At 50.0% G+C, this 14,928-nt stretch overlaps 1 protein-coding gene across 1 annotated transcript; it reads right to left on the reverse strand.

Moving 5' to 3' along the window:
• Positions 1-4,394: 4,394 nt before the first annotated feature.
• LOC308197687 (lipase member M-like) lies at positions 4,395-11,970 on the reverse strand. The gene is made up of 10 exons (XM_080598620.1): positions 11,851-11,970; positions 9,410-9,520; positions 8,956-9,073; positions 8,260-8,458; positions 8,018-8,127; positions 6,994-7,130; positions 6,297-6,443; positions 5,462-5,533; positions 4,966-5,031; positions 4,395-4,791 (listed from the first exon to the last, which is right to left on the reverse strand). Exons 2-10 carry the CDS (start codon positions 9,509-9,511, stop codon positions 4,558-4,560), a joined length of 1,185 nt encoding a protein of 394 aa, XP_080454746.1. The 5' UTR covers positions 9,512-9,520; positions 11,851-11,970; the 3' UTR covers positions 4,395-4,557.
• Positions 11,971-14,928: the final 2,958 nt, after the last annotated feature.

Raw genomic sequence — 14,928 nt, forward strand, 5'->3', positions numbered from 1 at the left:
AGACACCCACAACAGTATCCCCCATGCCAGCCTGCCCCTTAATTCTCATCCACAGACTCTAAATTCGCTCCTCATCCGCCCCTGCACAGTACTCAATACAATGTATTTGCTCTTTCAGGTAAAAGAGCAACCCTGCCTTGCTGGCCTGTCTTTCCTGAGCAGGACATAACCATCCATGACCACATTCCAGTCATGTGAGCTGTCCCACCATGTCTCTGTAATTACTACCAGATCATAGTTTCCTGACCAAACACGGATTTCTAACTCCTGCTGCTTATTCCCCATGCTATGTGCATTGGTGTACAGGCACTTTAGGGAGCAAGCTGAGCACACTGATTTTACCCTAGAGGGGTGGGAGGTCTCCCAGTCTTCATCACTGCTAGGGTGCTGCCCCAACAGTGCAAGCCTGGCTACAACCCCATTCCCCTTCAGATCTAGTCTAAAGCTTTCCAACTGAGCCATGCTAATTCCTGTCCCAGAACCCTTTTGCCCCTGTGAGATAAAACTTTCCCGAGTATTACTGTCAGGCCTGGTGTCTTAAAAAACCAGACATTATCAAAGAACCCAAAGCCCTGCCTGTGCACCAGTCTCGTACCAAACCATTTATGGACCAGATCCTTCTATTCTGTCCCATGTCATCACCCCAGAATGGAAGGAGGGAAGAGAAAATGACTTGTGCTCCAGACTCTTTCACCAACCGTCCCGAGGCCTTGAAGCCTTTCTTCATTCCCCTCAGACTATGGGACGCAGCTTCCTCCCCACCTATCTGGAAGATCAGTAGTGGGTAGTAGTCTGTGGAGCGCACCAGACTGGGGAGTGTCCTGGTGATACCCCTGATCCGGGCTCTAGGTAGACTACAGACTTCCCTTCGATGAGGGTGAACTCTGGGCCCTCTGTTCCTCTCAGAAGGGAATCTCCTACTACAATTACCTTTCTTTCTTTTCGGACACAGTCTTGAGGCGTGGTGTCAGCTGCCTCTTCTGATGTGACCTCGTAGGCAGGCCTTCCACCACATCCTCACCTAACTCTTCTTCAAGATCCAGGGCCTCAGACCTATTATGGAGGGGCACCTGGGGAAGCAAGGTAGGTAGGGAGGGGAGTTGCCTGTGACGTCGAAGTGGGACTCGCTTCCAACCCTCCTTGTTTTTTTGGCCCCTTCCCTCTGCCTGACAGCGACAGTGCAGGGGCTCCACCACCCTCTGGGGGGCATCCCCCCAGCACCCTTCCCTCTGGCACACCAGGGAGTTACTCCACCAGTCAATCTCCTGCTCACACGCCTCGATGCTCCTCAGTCTCTCCACCTCTGCCTTGAGCTTAGCCACCATGGTGAGCAGACCTTCTCCCTGAGAACAGGCGGTCTCCCCGCTGCCCTCCCCCGGCGGCAGCAGGCTCAGGCACTCCCTGCAGCCAGAGGCCTGAACAGCCATGTCTCCGGGCAGGCCCTCCGTCTGGGTCGTCACAGTCTTTGGAGTGAGCTTTCTGCCTAGTGGACGCCACGGTAGGTGTGTGATCTCGCAGAATGCCAAGAGTTGGTGTATAGGTCCCGCGCCCTGCCACCCCAGCTGCACACCAGTGTGTACGCACTGCTGGCCCCTCCCTGCTCGTGGTGTGAGTTTAGTGACTGCAGTGTGAGACACACAGGGCATTTCTAGGCTATTTACCTACAGCATGAGCTCAGGCCATGCCTTCACTCCTCATCTGGGTTCAATGGCCCACATGCAAACCATGCAGTTCTGCACCCAGCTGCATGCACGCTCCTGGCTGAGTCAGCCTGAAGCCTCATGGCCCTTCCTGGGTCCTGCAAAGCATGTCCCCCCTCTGGGAAACAAAACCAGCCTTCCCACGATGGTGTAGGAGCTGCCCTGGCCATGGGGACATGGGAAGGTGTAGGGAATGAGCCGGAAGCGGCTGTGCTCTGAGCCCAGGTGGCCATCACCCCAAGAGACAGATGTCATGGGGAAGGGCCCGGTGTCACTCCCCTTGATTTGCCCTAAAGGTATGGAAAAGTGCTGTGTCCCAACCACTGCCAGAGCTGGGGCCAATAAACAGGGGTATATACTTATCTGTAGTGGGACTCGCTCTAGACCAACTACCATCATCCAGCACTGGATCCAGGATCTCTGTCTTTCTTTCTTTTTTTTTCTCTTTCTCCTTCCCTCAAAGCTGCCAAGTAACCCTAGGCCTACCTTGATTTCCCATAAAGCTGCATAGCTCAGGTGGATATAATTGATAGCGCCAGCATTGACACATTGACAGAATATTTGTTCTCTGTGTTCCTATTACAGTTAATATCTATGCACATACCTTGAATGTTATCTCACCTTAGTCTGCACTGAGTGGATTTGCAAATCTGAGTCACTGTCCCCACCTCCCCACAGGTGGGATGTGACAGCAGGGAGCTGCAAAATTTGGGGGCACATCCCTGGGCAGGCAAACTGTCCTCAGAGCCAAGCGGGACCAAGCCGCCACAGCTCAGGGTGCCTGAAGGAAGGACACAGCCAGCAATCGCAGCAAATGCCACCCACTGTGGGGGAGCAAGAGAGGGGTGCAAGGAGACTTTGTAGGGACCAAAAAATGGGTGCTGGGGATCCAAGACCCCGGGGTGCATCAGAGGGGAACTTTCTCCCATCTCCACACGGTCACACGGTGTGCAGTGTCAGGGGGACAAGCAGCCAGTCTGAGAAAGTTGTACAGAAACCACCTATGATTTGGGTGATCCCAATGAAAGGGCAAGTCCTGCCATCTCAGTACTATGGGGCTGCCAGCCAGAGAGGAGAATGACAACTACCCTGGTCCCACAGCAAAACCTGGGGCAGAAACAGTGCCCAGCAAGAGCAAGGTTGTATAAAATATCTGGGGAATCTATCACGCACAGGTTCTTCCTCTGTGAAAATAATTTCTCTTTTCAATCCCTGCTTTCTGTTCACAGTGCTCCTCCCACACAGCTTTAGCTTAGATAGACTTCATGGCCGAGTATCACACAGCACAGGAGGTTAGGATGGATAAATAGATACATAGATCTATAGAATGGATGGATGGATGGATGGATGGATGGATGGATGGATGGATGGATGGATGGATGGAGAGATGGATGGATGGATGGATGGATGGAGAGAGAGAGAGAGAGAGGGAGAGAGGAGGAGGGAGAGAGAAAGAGGGAGACAGATTTCCAACATACATGTTAAGAAAATAATGATGTTCTTGGACAACACTCCATGCCATGTTAAATTCAGCCTCCTAGAAAACACAGCTGTGTTTTTGCCATTTTTGCCAGGAGGTGATGTGGGACACTGTTCTGGGTGAGTTATCTCCCAGAAAAGACTTAGCCAAACGCCGAGGCCCAGATGTTGCCCTTTCCCAACCTCTTGGGCTTGTGGTGCCTATCTACCTCTCTGGTTTTCTTCCACTTCCTTCCAGGAAAAACATTCCTCTCCTTTAATCAGTGCTAACTCACGTCAGTCTGTCCAGAGCCACAGACAAGGTCACTTGTCACCCTTCTTTCACATAAGTTGATACTCCAAAGTACATGCTCAATTTCTGGAGTAAAATTTCAGCCCAAAATGTCTTTTCATCAAACCGCGTATAATGGCAATGCATTACAAATGGCAAGGGACTGTTGATTTTGTGGCTGAAGACACTCCCCATTGGCAAGAGGAGGGATGTTTATCAGTGTTGTGTGCTCCTCAAGTTCTCCAGATCATTGTGGGGACAATGCAGCCAAGGGAGAAGATGTGTTGACAGGAAGTCTGGGGCCAGCCAGATCCCAGTATGTCCCCAGAAGGTCAATGTCTTGAGCCAGGAAAAGGGAAAATAAAAAAAGCAGCTAGGGTCTTCTGCACACCTCAGTCCAGCAGTGGGATACAAACACAGAATCACAGAATCACAGAATCGTCTAGGTTGGAAGAGACCTCCAAGATCACTGAGTCCAACCTCTGACCTAACACTGACAAGTCCTCCACTAAACCATATCACTAAGTGCTACATCTAAACGTCTTTTAAAGACCTCCAGGGATGGCGACTCAACCACTTCCCTGGGCAGCCTATTCCAATGCCTAACAACCCTTTCAGTAAAGAAGTTCCTCCTAAAATCCAACCTAAACCTCCCCTGGTGCAACTTTAGCCCATTCCCCCTCGTCCTGTCACCAGGCATGTGGGAGAATTGACCAACCCCCACCTTGCTACAGCCTCCTTTAAGGTACCTGTAGAGCTTTCTCTTCTCCAGGCTGAACAATCCTAGCTCCCTCAGCCGCTCCTCGTAAGACTTGTGCTCCAGACCCTTCACCAGCTTCGTTGCCCTTCTCTGGACAAAGCCTGGCAATGCCCACCAGGCAAAGAGTTGGAGTTAGGCTATGATATGAGAGTTTATTTTAGTCTCTAGTCACAGAAAACAGGCAGAAATTAGACAATTATATTTAGCCCATTAAATCTGTGTGGAATAGGGTGATAGGAGACATTTTTAAGAAGGGAAGAAGAGAGTGGCAGACTTCACACAAAACTCATGCCCCTGAGCTTGTGGGAACAAATGGGTTCTCCATCCCAGGGCAGCATGTAGAACATTCATGGATTTTTCTCCATCAGAGCAACAATCTGCCTGTACATGCGCTGTGGTGCATCCCGGCCCCAGTGGTGGTCAAAGTGGTTCCAGTCAGGAAAATGCTCATGATGAATGATGTTGGTGATGCGGGGGAGCAAGCGCTGGGTCTCTGCAGGTGGATTCACCCAGTCCTCACCACCACTCCACAGGGCGGTTGGCACTGTCATGTCTTCTATCCTGTACAAGGGTGGGGTGGTCTGGGGGGAAACACTCCAGTTATTCACAGCTCTGACCCTAGTAATGCTATTAGATGGGGTGTGCTGTCCCTGGCATCTTGGTGTACTCTGGACACACCAGCCACTGGAGGATGCAACCCTCATCCCAGTCAGCCAGCCTCATGCTCTCCTCCTCCTCCTGCAAGTGCCACTGACCTGGTTGTACTTCTCCTGATTCTTTTCCCTGTAGTCAAACTGCTTGAAGTCCCCAGTTTTGGCAGTCTGAAAGGCAAGAGCTAAGAGTCAACTCCATGCAGGTAACAGGTGCCCTGGATCAGCCCCACCAGAAGGAAAGGACAGCTGTAGGGGCCAGGTGAGGTTGCCCAGCACAGCTCTGGTGTCCAGGTTTGCACTTGCTAGTGCTCACCCCACATATTGAAGCAAAGAGAACATCCAAAAAACACCTCCACAGGGTGCTTACCCAGGACTGGAGCAGGTATCTGGGTGGCCCTGCCTTGGCCAGCCTGAAGCAGCAGCTAGCATCTGTGACTTTTGGGACACTTCAGTGTAGTAATTTCAAAATATATTTTATTGGCTTTGTCCAACTCTACCGCCTTATCTGTCTCCAGGGTGAATGAAGGGTCATTGTAAAATATCATATTCAAAGATTAAAAATCATAGGTTGTAGTCATCATAAAGTCAGAGTCCCTACCTGTCCCCAGTGGAGAAGAGTTTTTACTGATGTATAGTCTGGAAAATGAGCTAGGTATACATCCAGTCGGCTCTGCAGGAGAAAGAAAGTTTTTTCTAAGTGATTTGAGAATGATGAAAATCTGTCTAGGCCAAAAAAAAAAAAAATCATTCTGTTTTATAACTGCAATGTAATTTTTTATATGCAAAAGCAGCTATATTCCATTCAGAGCTAAGAGTAGCTTTTAAAGGTGTATCATTTAACCATCTCTTTAAAATGGAAATGCAACTGGTACAGTCAATTTTTTTTTCTTCAAACTTGTTACATGGTCACAAGTCAGCAGAAAATAAGGCAGGAGTTACCTTACCTTTGCAGACAAGTCCACAAGTGATTGTTACCCACAGCAGCATTTCTTAGGTTTAACATCCCAACCCAGGGAATGCCGCTGAAATACCCCCAAATACCCACTGCCTTGACCAGTGATTTTTGCACCTTCATTTTTGGGAGTTTTATACTTATTCCTTATTCTTGTATTGCTAACTATGCAGATCATGCATTCAAACATAGGTTCATCTTACATCAGGAGAGACATTTTGATTGGTGAGTAATTAATACTACCCTCCCATGCCATCATCTCTCCACTTTCCCATGCAGAGCATATTTACCCAACAGCATCCAGGTAAAACACTTGTACCCAGAGCAGGCTGGGGAAGAAGTACCTACCAGCACTCTCCAGGCATGAAGAAGCCTTATTTTTTGTAGCTCATTAGGTATTTCCACGCATCTAGGAAAAGCTCATGGAAATTGGAAATTACAAGTGTGGGTCACTGTGACCTGGAAGACCTAATATACCTACCATGTTCAAGTTCTTCTTATTGTATCCACCAATAAGGAAGATCTCATTTTCACAAACTTCAGCTGTTAGCAGGTTGCCGCATGTCTTGGCAAGTATGGCTCTTTCCTCCCTTCCCACCAGGGTCAGTTGTTTTGTTCCAAATATTGTCTGCAAGAGCACAAGGAAACAGGTCACTGTGTGTCCTGTACCCCTCTTCACAGGAACTGCCTGTCCCCAGCCAGCACTGACAAGTAACTCCTGAATACGGTTGACCCAGAGTCACACCTGGGTCTCAGAGCGGCATAAATACATCACTGTCCTTTCCACCCCATGCTGTTGTCCCCATCGTCTTGGTGTACCGCTTCAGATGTACCAACTTCAAAAGCTCAGCCTAGCTGCGGTCTGCCTGGGATAGCCAGACTCATGTAACTGGTCTGTCACCTCTGTTTAAAAACAGTAATGATGGACGGGTAATGATGTTTTAGAGTGAAATGTGGCCATCCTAAACTGGAAAGAGAGGGACATCCCTGCTGTCTGGGATCTTCTCTCTCGTCTCTCCACACACCTCTTCAAGATCTGGTGCAGGCATGGGCTCAGTGCACAATGGCTGGAGAGCCACTGCAACACAGAGAATGTGACTTGACTTGCTGAAAGTTCTTGAATTTCATTAATTCATTGGGAGTAGACAGGGTAATAACACAAAAAAATATTCGCATACCTTCAGCACTATGTCTGGTAAAAATGCTATCTTTAACACAGGACCTTTAGCATGATGAAAGGTGTAAAGAGGAGCCAAGGCAAAGAACACTTTGATTTTCTGAGCCAGCTGTGGCATGCTTGAAAATGCTATGAAACCTGAAAAACAGCAAGCGTTCACAATAACCCCAACAGCAACAACACTGATGCAGCATATGTCCCAATGCCCAGTCTGACTGAGGAAATCTCTGATGTGTGACTGAATGTATTTTTTTTTTTCTAGAAAATAAGCTTACAGAAGGAGGTGGTGGCTCCTTGGTTTGACTAGAAGCTCAGAGCTGGGCTGGGTTGGGAAAGATCTCTTCCTCTGGAAAAGTGAACTTCTGCTGTGAGGGAAGGGAAAGGGGAGCATATCTGAAGCAAGGGTAAGGCATAAAATGTAAAAAGTTCTTTGCTGATTGTAGCTTGCCGTTAGTGTTTCTCCTTCACTAAGAGGTTTGGGTAAGTTCACCTTGGCTCTCCTGAGCTGTGGCTGAAGTTAAACCTCTTGAATCATAGAATCATAAAATCGCAGAATGGTTTAGGTTGGAAGGGGCTTTACAGCTCATCTGGTTCCAGCCCCCTGCCATGCACAGGGACACCTCCCACCTGCCCTGGCTGCCCAAAGCCCCATCCAGCCTGGTCTTGAGCGTTTCCAGGGTTGGGCCATTCACAGCTTCTCTGGGCAGCCTGTGTCAGTGCCTCACCACCCTCAGAGTAAATAATTTCTTCCTAATGTCTAATCTAAACCTACCCTCTTTTAGTTTAAAGTTTTAGTTTAGTTTTGAAGGCATGGGGGGACCTGAGGGGTGGCAGAACCCTGGAGATCCCCACCACCCAGAGCCTGGTGTGAACATGCAGTGGCAGAAAAGACCCAATCTGCCTGATCTAAAGCTCCTCCCGAGGGCAGCAATGAACCCAGCACAGACCCAAAGGTTGCCTTCAACCTGGGTGTGCCATGGGCCAACACAGCTCCCACACTTAGCTGGCTCCTCCTCACCACTCACCCAGAGAGTTGCCCTGAGCGTGGCCAATGTAGTACAGCTTCTCCTGCGCGGTGTGCTGCAGAATGAAGGACACCATGGCTGGCACATCGTACATGGCCATCTCGTGGAAACTGGGAAGCAAGGGGAGAAGCTGGAGGGGATGCCTATTTACCATCCACCGGCTGTCCGCAGCCTCCCATGGATGTAGGGTGGGTGGTGCTGGCAGCCCCACATCCTGGCCGTGTCCTTGTGGTCCTCCTCACCTGAAGTCCCAAAACTCCTCCTGGTTGACAGAGAGGTTCAGGTGCCGCTGAGACCAGCTGTTCCCCCGGCAGTTTCCAATCCACACGTCATAACCTGCGTCTGCCAGGATGAAGCCCAGGCTGCTGTTGGGGAGATTGTCCACCCAGTTGCCACCATCTAAACTGAACCCATGCACTATCAGCACAGGTGGCCTGGATCCTGAAGGAGAAGAAACTGGTTACTTCACACAAGAAAACCCAAATGGAAAGGAAAAGTCCTTACACACCTCAGTGAGCATTATTTTCTGCAAGCTGTGTATTAAATATTCCCTTCCCCCATAATTTGCTGGTGATTTTTCACTCTGAAACATTTTGCAATCCCTGTCCCTGAGCTGTAAGGAAACCTTGACCCAGGGCCATGGGTTTGCTCCAGGGAAGGAGCCACCAGGGACCTCCTTCTGCTAGTGGTGGGGTCATTGGGCCATGTTGTCCCATCCAGGGCAGCTCTGCCACAAGCAAAACATGTGTCCCTTCTGTCACCAGGGACAGCTCACGGCTGCTTCCTCCCCACCAGCACTCACCAAAAACTTCTCTTTACTCTTGGCTGCCAAAACCATCTCTAAAGGTGTGGGTGCTTCCACTGACTTCCTCTTGGACACTGCCCTGCCTCTGAGCAGGATCATAACTCCACTCCACACTTGGTGAAACAGAGCCCACCTGAGTCCCCAGCATCTCCTTTGCCGTGGGGAATTCGGTTCACACTGAGGAAATAGCCATCGTCAGTCAGCACATCATACTCCTCACTGGGGTACCCCTGGAAACAGATCTTCTGGCTCTGCAGGGACAGAAGGCCGATGGGAAAGGTGACCTGCTGGTGTCCATCAGGTCATCCAGACATGCTGCCTCTGCCCTGAGCCTGACCCAGAGCCACCATGCTGTCTGGTGTCACCTTCACATGCACATGCAAGACCTGGAGGCCCGTCTACACCAGGGGAAGGCCAGAGTGGCCGATTTCAGGCTGAGAGCATGAAGTGAGTGACACCAATAGAAAAATAGGGAAAACTTGGTTCCTGTGCCCTCCCCACCACTGTCCCCTGGGTGCTGACAGCGGGCAAGGAATGGGGAGAGGCTGGCAGGTTCCCTGGGGAGGACTCTGCCCTGCAGCACTTACGATGTTCATGAACTGCTCGGGGTTGTTGCGGCTCACTCCTCCATGCGGGGCGGCGGCACACAGCCCCTGGGCCAGGCCCAGGGCCATCAGCAGCAACCACATCTCGCCACTCTGGGGGATAACAGGGCTGGTGTGAGCAGGCCAGGAGCTGGAGGCACTAACCCACACTGTCCTGTGGTGTCTTACTATGTCAATGTTGCTTCTTGGCACGTCCTAATGCTTCCCACCCCACCCTGCAGTCAGAAGCGCCTCCCCCCCCCCCCCCCCCAACTCTTGCTGACCCTAGCTCCTCTGTTCTGTCCCTGCCTTATATCATAGAATCATTTAGGTTGGAAAAGACCTCTAAGGTCATCTAGCCCAACCTTTAACCTATCACTGCCAAGTCCACCGTTAAAACCATGTAACTAAGCACCACAGCCACACATTTTTGAAGACCTTCAGGGATGGGACCTCAACCACTTCCACAGGCAGCCTGATCCGATGCCTCACAACCTTTTTAGTGGAAAAAAAAAAAAAGCAACCACCATTGTTGATAGCTCATCTCCAGCTGCTCCTACAGCAGCCCAAAGGAATTCAGGACAGGAATGAAGGAAGGATGGGAGGGAGAGGAGAATGGAGGGATGGATTACAGTGGCCTTATTCTCACCTGACCCATGTGTACATTGACTCAGGAGAGACATTGCAGGCCATGCCTGAGGGCATCAGAGACAACTCATATTACTGAAATAACCACCTCGACAAGCAGCGTGGATTACAAGGGACTGAGAAGCTTGGCCTGCATAGGAATTAGCAGATGGCAGACACGTCCTCCCTAAGCCAGTCATAACAATGTGCTTCCCAGCATTATTGTCCTGTCGCAAAACTCACTGTGAGTTCTCATACCAATTGCACTTTCCTGCTGCACGTGCCACATAGGAAACAGCTGAGGTGGGCAGCATTGATCGTATTCCAGTATTTTGTGGGGTATATACATAAAAATAAAATGTGACCCAGTTCAGTAGTGAGTGAGAAGGAGTGCCTATCCCTTGTCCGGTAAGTTTGATGTACTGCGACATCCCTTGACATATCTTTAAACAAAGATGTTCTGTCTGTTGTCATTGACATTGAGATGGCAAAAACTGCCAAAGACCAACAAAGCTGCTTCAGAAATGCTGTGCTGAGATAACCTGCTTGTCAGAAGTAGTCCCTTTCTGGTACAGAAGAGCTGTAAGCACAGTACTGCTTTTGGCCAACTGGTTTGAGTTTGGCCAGAAAAGAGGTAGATGATGTAAAGAGGAGCAAAAGGAGCAGACAGCCACTAGGGAGTTTCAGACTGGACACAAGGAAGTGGGAGGTGGGGGCTGCTCCGAGACACAGGGCAGCAGAGGAGGAAGGTTCTACACCTTGGTTTTCAAGGCTGGGCTGGACAAACCACAGGTCTATGGTTTCCGTGGCTCGTGGCCAGCTAACAACCTGAACATTTTGTGGTGAGGATTTCCTCCACCTACCACCCCCTTGCCCAGCTCCTGAGCAGTGGGCTCTGGCAGCAGGAAGATGCACTAAGATTTCCCATGTTATCTTGGAAGACACCACCATAACTGAAGGCTCTGCTGCCCAAGCCAATGTCATCCAGGTATTATGGTGGCACAACTCAATAGCTCAGACCTGGAACAGGCTCTGCCACAAAGCCCACACATGTCAGTGAGATCACTGGCACTCAGCCGTTTATCGAGGCAACTTGTCCTGGTACCTCAAGAGAGCAAAGCCTCTGTGGCAAAGGAGGAAAGGGATTAGTCACATACCTATGGCATTCAGCAAGCATTAATAGGGTAAGATGACATACAGACCAAACAAAACGACAGTCTCCACCTCCTGCACCCAAGCCTTGGGAGTGCACAAGTTATCCAAGTTGCATCCATGACCCTGGAAAATTCCCTAGCTACCCAGCACAGTCCAGAGCCAGCCTGCAGCAGAGCATCCCCTGCTCCTGCCCCAGAAGAAGAGTCCTAGCAAGAGGACTTCATCTCATTTGGAGCTTCCACATCACATGATAGCACCCCCAGGCTCAGACCCTGGGTGTTATGAATCCATCAACTCATCTGTGGGTCCTGCCAGCATTTGCCCCCTACCACCAAGCCAAAGTACCTACCAGAGCACGACAACACACTTGACAAGAGCCCAACAGTCTGACCGTGAGTCCATGAGGACTTGCATTGCTCCTAAGCTCACTGGGAAGCACCAAAGCTCATGCTCACAAAACCCAAAGACTTCAGGTGCAGAATTGCAAAGCAGACTCTACAAAGGAAACTTTAACTGTTATGATCACCAAAAAGCCATGTGTGTCTCTAGAAGCAGAAATGAACAGCCAGAGCTATAAACAAAGCCTTATGACTCAGTCAGGAACATTTCTTCCAGCAATAGACTGGCCTAGAAGGAGAGTAGATGTTACAGATCAACCTGACCTTCTGCTCCAGGCCCGTCTGTGCAGTCAGGAGGGACAGCGGCACCAAGACAACTGGTCGTCTTGGCTTATAAAGAGGAACAGAGAGGCTGGGACTTGTCCATCAAGCACCTGAAAGGCCAATCTTGTTCCAAATACACCACCCTCTCTTCCTCTCCAGCCCTGTGAGTCAGACACAAGTGTCCTAAACCTCAGGGAGCAGTAGCAAAGCACCACATCTTGAAGGCAGATAACGAGCTGTTGGGTAACAATCACATCATCAGGAACACCCAGGCCTTGTGGCACCCTGCAATTGGGAATTGCATTTTTGGCATACCTCCTCATGGATATTCCAGCCACCTCATCTGTAATCCAAAGGGCAATGAATGTGCTCTGGGGTTGGAAGAGGTCACCAGCTGCTCATACTTGGCTTTCCTGTTGCAGGCACTCACTAGCAATGCGTGTCAGCTCTGCATGCCCTCAGCAGGCACAGGGACAACCACATTACCTAGAGAAGGTGACGCAACCATGCCTGGGTTAAAAGGGAAGAGACAGAGGCTCACCCAGGAAAGGAGGAATACCAGCTTCACACAGCACTGACAGTCTGACTTTTACTGGCATGGAAATCCAGATTGCAAAGCAAATCTCATGGGGGCTGGCACAACCATCAGCCTTCTGTGATAGCTCTGCATTCACAGGCCCCTACAACCACACATCTTCCAATCTTACCACCACTCCTCCTGCCAGGGGAGCAATGGTGGCAGGACAGAAACTCCGGGGTCTACAGCCCAGCCTCCCACTCGCAGCAGGACTGTCACCAGAAGCCATGGCCCTGGCTGAGGCGGACCTGTGTGACTGCAGAGCAGCATCCAGGCAAAAAACAGGTGGAGGAAAACAAGCATAACCAGACTGGCACAAGGGATAGTCATCCCTGAGCCAGCAATTAGCGCATTAACGGTTCCTGGTCTACACTGCGTTTTTTTCATGCAGTGCTCACTAAGATTGCAGCACTGGAGTCCCACCTTGGGGCATTTCTTCCATCTTTCTCATAGTTGATATATTGGACATCTTCCACTTCCCAATAGCTGGGGAAAGCGGGACAGTCAGCATGGGAGCTCCAGAAGTTCATGGCCCAGATCCTCCCTTCCTTCCTTCATCCAATAGATCCGCAAGAGCTTGCTGTGAGGTTGGGACCCCCTCTTCTGCACAGACCTCCTTGAGACCTTTCCCTGGTGCAGAAGCAGCTGCCCAGCATGAACATTTCTGCTCTTTGAGCTGGGACCAGGGTTGCATTCTGCTTTGTCCACCAGCCTCTGCAGCTTTATTTCTGAATCAAAGATGGAGAGATCACCATGGGTCTTCTTCTGGGAACTGCTTTGGCCAAGGCTGGTAGACAACCCACCCATTTGGCACGGCAAAATCTAGTCACTGTCAGATTTGGATTTTCATTTCATTTTATGTGAAGTCTAATAAGAGTTAAAAATAGTCACTGTGACGTTTGAAAGCCTTCCCTCTGTGCCACAACCTTGCTCATACCCTACCTAGGTATTTACTGCCAGCCACTGCCAACCACTGCTGGAGACATGTCTACCCTGGACATGCTGATGTGCCCTGGTTTTTGAACTGTTTTTTGTTGTGTCTTTAATGGCAGCAAAGACATTAAGTGAAAAGGGTTCCTCCTGCCTGCAGCTTGTGCAAGTTCTGGGAACCACCAGCCTGACTGGGGACTCCAACTTGGTCTGAACAAGCAACATCTGTGTTTGGCCAATGTTATGCCTCCTCAGAACAACCAGAAGGTCAGGTCCTTTACAGTGAGCTTCAAGTCTAGAGCTTGTGTTGCAATGTCTCAGCTGGGTTAGAAGAAAGCTCAGACCAGGACTAAATTTGAACCTGCTCATTTCACAGCACCGCCATTTGATACCCAAGTCAGGCTGCATTATTTCCAGAGCCAAACCTGCCTGACCAGAGAAGGTCCCTTTCATGTTCTGCTCTGCTCACCGCAAAGAGACAAGCATGTTTTATGTACTGGCTCAGAGATACACAGTCCTGGGCTTTTGAAGGCTTTGATTTGTCCCAGTTACCCTGCAACCGCTCTTTTCCCATTTCATTCTTCCTGTCCTACACAAGCTTTTCTCTGAGTTCTGACTCATGAGTGTTAAAGGGCAAAATTTGTATCAGGAGGTTATTCAAGGTCATTACTTTGGAAAGCAAACTGGACTTCTGTGGCCAGACAAGAAGTGATAGATCTATTGCAAACCACTGCCTGCAAGTTTGCCTGAGCAGCTTGCTCTTCCCCACAGCTAGGAGCCCTGATGCACCCCACGTGAGAGCCAAGGAGCTGCCAAGAACAGAGATTTTAGAGGAAGGATATGGCAGGGAACTGTCCTGGCAATCCGCAAGGCTGAGCCTGTCCTGGGGAGCACAGCCCCAGAAAGACCATAACAGCTTCCCCCTCTTCACAGGGTGTAAAGCAAGTCTTAGAAGTGGTAGGAAAAAGCTTTTGTGCACAGGGCAGGTGCTGAGGTGCAGAGCCAGGAGGGCAGAGACCATAGAACTATGTTGTCATCAGTGGGTCCTCCTCAACACGGGAGTGCTGGAAGGGCTTGGTCAGGAAACAGGTATCTCAGCGAAGGCTGATGAGAGATCTCCAAGTCACTAATAGCTGGTTGGGTAGCAAAGATATGGGAGAAACCTTGAAATACAAGAATAGACACCACAACCTGTCCTGGCTGAAGATGTAGCTGTATCACACACACAATGGCAGCTTGGTTTTCACTGGAGTTTCCACCTCACGGAAGCTTATTTCTTCTGAAACTGGGTGCCAGCACAACCCCCCTCATCCTCCCTGGGAAACTGAGCAACCCTTTCCCATAGAGCAGGAGGATCTCCGCCTTAATGATTGATATGTTTGTTCAATGCTATCCGAACAGCTAGTTTTGCTCTTGCTCCAGCTTGCTCTGAGGATATGACTGCAGACCACAGAGATCTCCTGTCCGAGTTTTCCATGGGCCAAGCTGATCCACAGATCTGGAAGGACATTGTCACCTTCGTTGAAGGAGTTCAAGTAGTGACTATCTAGCACAGAGGAAGATAGAACAGG

The sequence above is a fragment of the Anser brachyrhynchus genome (genome assembly GCF_964034855.1).
Source record: "Anser brachyrhynchus genome assembly, chromosome: 6".
NCBI classification, from domain to species: Eukaryota; Metazoa; Chordata; class Aves; order Anseriformes; family Anatidae; genus Anser; species Anser brachyrhynchus.

Excerpts from the sequence above, each read along its gene's own strand:
- LOC308197687 (XM_080598620.1), bottom strand. The coding sequence starts at position 9,511 with ATGTGGTTGCTGCTGATGGCCCTGGGCCTGGCCCAGGGGCTGTGTGCC. Across the intron at positions 6,444-6,993 it reads TACCAGACATAGTGCTGAAG|ACAATATTTGGAACAAAACA; the intron begins GTATGCGAATAT and ends GTGCTCTTGCAG. Across the intron at positions 4,792-4,965 it reads ATCAGGAGAAGTACAACCAG|ACCACCCCACCCTTGTACAG; the intron begins GTCAGTGGCACT and ends GTTTCCCCCCAG.